The sequence below is a fragment of the Entamoeba invadens genome, assembly GCF_000330505.1.
Source record: "Entamoeba invadens IP1 unplaced genomic scaffold scaff_1105074726715, whole genome shotgun sequence".
Taxonomy (NCBI): Eukaryota; Evosea; order Mastigamoebida; family Endamoebidae; genus Entamoeba; species Entamoeba invadens.
The window spans coordinates 34,094-40,034 of record NW_004440286.1 but is presented as its reverse complement, the minus strand read 5'-3'; the positions used below and the strand labels follow the sequence as shown (position 1 = coordinate 40,034).

The 5,941-nt window shown below is 26.5% G+C and overlaps 1 protein-coding gene across 1 annotated transcript; it reads right to left on the bottom strand.

Moving 5' to 3' along the window:
- Positions 1-70: 70 nt before the first annotated feature.
- On the bottom strand, positions 71-75 carry EIN_484120 (Hypothetical protein; the record flags this gene model as incomplete). The annotated part of the gene is made up of 1 exon (XM_004255843.1): positions 71-75. A coding segment is annotated over one exon (5 nt), but the record flags the coding sequence as incomplete, so codon positions are not given.
- Positions 76-5,941: the final 5,866 nt, after the last annotated feature.

Here is a 5,941-nt window from a genome sequence, read left to right as displayed (position 1 = left end):
GACATTAATGTCTTTAATTAGTTTCATAACCTTTTTATAATATGTAATGATTTTTTTATATTTGAAAAACATCATTATATAATAATTTTTTAATAAATATCATATTTCGTCATCATCTTTTATCTCGTAAACAACCCAATTTGCTCTTTTTAACAGTTTTTAATAATTTGTTTCAAAACTGTTTAAATAATTTGTAATTAATATTAGGTGATTTTCCTGAAAAATAGATAAAACCAAATATAATATAATTATCATAATGGAATTATTTTTTATTTTTCATACAAAAAATGTTTTGTGCATATATTTTTTATATAAAAATTTATAATATTTTTGAAATAAAAATTTGAAAGCAAAAAAGAACATAAATTACAACTAAATCAATTAAAAGTTAATGAAAAAAGTCAACTTTAGCAAATTATTGTAAAATAAATAATTTATTGTTATAAACAAATAACATTTTGTGTTATTTCAAAAACATTAATTAAAAACAAAAAATAATTAAAAAAAATTGTAAAACCAAACAATGTTTATTTTTTATATTTACGTTAATAAAATTGACGTTTCAAATACAAAACGGAGTTTCGTTGTTGTGGTTGTGTCACCTCATAAACAGTCAATTGCGACCACTTAATGTTTGTTTTTGTAATTGAAAATAATGATTTAGTACGTATATAAAAAAGCAAATTTGAAAGTTATCAAATTAATCATTTGATTATTCGTTTAATCATCACAACACAATTCAATAATTAAAAATTTAAATATAGCATTTAGAAACAATTAATTTATTACAACAAATTTTGACTTTTAAATATATTAAAGAAACGCCAAAAACGCAGCGAATGTTAAAATGTCACACATTCAATCCATTAATCAAATGAATCAATTTCTATATGAAATTATCAATGTGTAAAATCAGCCGAGATCGATTATGGTTGTAACTTACAGTTTTATAATGTACAAATTATTTTTTGTATATAATCACAAATAAAAGCGTTGATATTTCATAGAATTATAGTTCGGCTCGATAGTTTAATATAAAACTTAATAATAATACAAACCAATACAAATCGTTGTTCATAATAAAATATGGTTAATCCTATCGATAGACTTTTTTCTGCCAACTCTAAGATAATTATTAATAAAATCTTAAAACAATGATAAAAAGTTATATAAAGCTTATGTAATAAGTGCTATTTTTTTGTTTGACAAAACAAATAAATTATAATAGTAGTAACATAAAAATAGTGTCATATTGGCAGTGTTCACTGAATGAACCAAAACCAAAAATTGTAGTTGATATTAGCATAGAATAACATGTTTCTGTGTTATATTAAAAATAGAGTCAAATGGTTGTAATAAATCACAACAATAAAACGAAACCATGACGTCGCTTTAAAGACAGATAGAAGCTGATTAAAGTTGCAAATAAAAAGAATAATTGTTGATTTATAAAACAACGTCTCTAATGCAAAATAATTGATTATTGAGCAACCTAGATATAAAGAATAATATAAAAATGTATTTATTGTAATTGACAATAAACAGATATATTACTGATAATGTAAAACAATAATATAAATTATACACCAAATAAATCAATAAAATAGCATTGATAAACGAAGAAGTTTGATTTTTTTATTTGAAAAATCAAAAACACAATTATGGTTTTCATTATACATTTAAACACTTTTATCATTAGATTATTGAAATGTGTAATTATATACATTTTAATGTCAAACTTCATCAACGAATAATTGATTAAACAGTTCATATATTTGAAAAGAAGTTGGATAACAAAACAAAAATATGTGGATTATACATATTAAAAATGGTGTTAAAAGTTATAATATATTTGATACTTAAACTGTTTTAATGATTGCTTGTTTGATTTATTTTTTGATAAAAACTCTTTTAGAGATTTGTCGCTTTTTGAATACCAAAGGGTGAAATATAAAACAAATAAACAAAAATTGTTGACAGACTTGCTACATAATATTTTCAAGAAGAACAAACAAAGAAGATACACATTTTATACAATTCGTTACTTAAATTTTTGAATTTATTGTTATGAATATTGTATGTGCATATATTTTATATTAATTATCACTTATATTTTCATGTCACTTCTTGCAATTTCTGTTTCATTTCGAACAAATTTGATGATAGTTTTTTATTATTTTATGTTTTTTAAAGTATGTTATTTCAAAATAAATATTATTTCATTTTACCAGTGTTAATGTTTTGCCATTTTTTGCGTTTATACTATAAATTTTTATATTTTTTTTCATTTTTCTCAATTTTTTGATCACAATTTGAACCCGTTGTTTCATTTTCGTTTTATTATAATTGAACTACATTGTATAATATATTTTTTCAAAAAAAACAGAAACATTGTTCTTTTTAACAGTATTGGTTCTTTGAAATTAGGTACGTCGGCGAGTTAAACAGTTTTTAATTTTTGTTTTTAAATTATCAAAATAATCTGGAATAATGACAATTAAACAAAGAAACCTTTGCCAACAGACTTTAGAAAAAACATACTGACAAACATATTCTATCAAATAGTAAAAACATTTAATACAAAAATTATTTTCAAATAGTGAAATATTATATTTTAATTTCGAATAAAATTATTTTTATTTAATACATATGCAACCTTCGTGTTTTCCACAAAATTAATTTATCAACGAAAACCCTTTTACACAAAATTATAAACCAAAACACAATGTAGAAAAAGATAATTCGTTGAATAGATTCGACTAACTTGTTAAACAAAAGCCGATTCCATCATTAAAAAGCCGGCAACTCCAAATCATTGCCACTATCTTTTCAATAAATGAAAGATAATTAAATTTGACCGGAATATACTGAATACCTTAAGTATTCTCTTGTTCTTATCGACAAACTATCTTATAATCATACGTTTTTCACCGTGAATCATCACAGGAATCAAATTTGTTTGATCAAAGAAAAAACAGAATCAACAGATAGAACAATTGCAAAATTGTTTAAAGTTTCACGTTGAACAATTTCCGAACATGTGAAAATTGGGAAAATGATCAAGCAAAAGATAATGGAAGAAAAAGTCTGTTCAACAATAACACATACGCGGCAGTTTGTTATTTCATTCGTTACTGTTCATAAAGAAAATTTGCTGTAACAGTTTCCACAGTTATCGAAATGATAAAAAAAGTCCAACCCAATATCAACATTTCGCGAGATACGACAATACACTGGATTAATAATACATTCAGCTTTTACTATCCAAAGAAATATGTGAAGATTTTGGTCGATTTAATGTTGATCCAATTCAAGTTCAAGACAACTGTATTAACATGACCAATTTTAACGAAACGCCTTCCAGTTTATAATTCAATTTAGACGAAATTGTATTTGATAACCCGGCCGATAAAAAAACAACAATATATTGATGCCATCGAGTGTTATAACCGATAAAGTTAAAGTTGGTTATTCAAAATCTTGTTTCATGTGTACCGTTTAAACTTGTATATTTATAGATGGCTACAGTTCTTGTTAACATTCCAACAGTTACTATCAGTGTTGACGATGTTCTTAGATATCCATATCTTTTGTTTTCAACGTTTAAAAGTGGATTATTCAAAAGCAACATTTGTTGTTTGGTTGAAACATCATTTCAAACCAAAAGTGCATACAAGAAAAATAGAGTTGAGATTGCCACATAAAATTTTCGCAGTCGTTTTTATGTAACAGTTTTATGGTCACATTAATGAAGAAATTAAGTTATGGCTGTCGTGTCACTACATCAAAATTAATAACTATGTGCCACATTCATCACATATTGTACAACCACTCGACTTGGTGATGTTTGGTTTGTGGAAAAAAGACATCTTTACTTCCATTGCTTTGTTTAAAACACAAAACTAATTAAGTTTTAAACTTGTTGATGGTGACTCTAAAGGAGACGAACAACAATGTTGTTTCAAACAATATTCCACTACTTATAATGTAAAACTTTGCTTATCGCTCAGGAATGCTTCAAATACCATTTGACGTGTCATCAAAAATATCTGATTGTCTTCACAACAAAGGAAAGAAATCCACAAATGGTGAATGTATCGCAAAACACGTTGAACGTATTTTAAGATCTTATGAAATAATAGAAACATATGGAAATATACAATCCTTTTCCAAAAAGCCGTAATTTTTTCAAGGTTTCATAATAGTCAAACATGCGCCTTTATTGATATCACATTTGCAACAAACTTTCTTGGAAAATATAATATAATAGTTGTGTCAAGATAAAAAACGTTAAAGTTGCAGAAAATTTGTCCTTTTAAAAATTTTCCTTGGCAATTCATTGATAGCTTATGATATTAATTTACTTGGAGATCCTTCAAATAATACTTCTTTTGGATTTGAAATAATTGAAAAGGAATTGATGCACCTTAGAAACAAAAATATTGATGTGCAAGTTGTTTTTTGACTTTGAAAATGCTTAAAAAATTCAATCAACCCAGGCCCCAAATACAAATTGATAACTTACCACATAAACACTTTACAAATAAAAATTGTTGAGAAGAAGAAACCCATGTTTACTTCAAAAAATGAAAAATAGTCAAAAAGAGTAAACATTATCTAAATAAACCAATTCGTATGCCTCGTACTTTTATCAATTGTCAACGTAATTAACACCTCAATGAACAAAACTGTTATTTATAATTTGATTAGAATAACAGTTAAAATAAATCAAATCGATTTGGTCGTTAATGTTTCGCAGCCCAGAAAACTTTGATGATTTTTTTGGCTGTGTAATGCACTTCTTTATATAAACTGTTTTTCAAAACTCTGTTTCGTTTCCAAAATTTATAAAAACCCTTTATCCTAATATTCTATATTTTTCTAATTTTTATTTTTCTTTTCGTTGAAACAACAACAGTACACGGTTTTAACCTCAGTCCTTTTAGACTGTCAAACACTTCTCTTTCTTTTCAAACGATTAAATCAAGGTAGTGCCAAAGGTGTTCAATGGAACTCAAGTCAAGACCGTTTGCTGGCCAATCTTTCAAGACTGAAACTCTGAGATTTTTCTCAAGAGTCTTGAACCATTCGATTGTACTCTTTGCAGTGTGAGGTCTGGCACCATCTTGTTGAAATGTCATTCAATGTTTGTAAATATTGTGGGCGTCCACAAACAAACGGGAGTCCGCAAGCAATTTTGGTAGCATTCAGCATTTAGCTTACCTTCAACAAAAACCAATTTGGATTTAAAGTTTTTGCCAATGCTCCTTATACCACCACTCCTCTGTTGTATTTTGGGGTTGGAACAAACGCCTCTTCATTTAGATCCCCCTTTCTCCTCCAGACACATCTGCCATCAGAATACATGTAGAATCTGCTTTCATCAGAGATGATGGCGTTCTTCAACCATTTATTCAAATTTCTGGCATTTCCGATTTGTGTCTTGGGAAATTTCAAACGGTTTGCAATATATGTAGTTGTCATTGTTGGTCTCTTTATTTGTTTAGCTAATACAAACTTGTTTTCTTTTCTTATGCGATATACTATAGAATTTTTTAATAATTAAAACAGAAGAAACAGAAATACACGAAGAAAATGGATCACTTAAAGTCTTTTCAACCACATTTACTTCAACTTGAAAATCTACTTTCTTGTGCTTTTCAACTTTTCTCGGTTTGACTTCTTCTCCTTTTTTAATTTTTGTAATAGTGTCTTTTGACACCCCACACTCCTTTGAAATGGTTCCAAATAATTTCCCTTCTCCCATTGCAAATTTTACTCGTTCATGCTTTTTTATTTTTTTCTGAAACATAACCAGCTGATTCTGTAAAAGTAGACATTGAATTATAATGTTTTTTTATTATTTTGGCGAATTTTGTGTTATGGTAATCAAAAATTTAATTCCAAGTTTGTTTTTTATATTTTTCAAGTAAAATTAAAA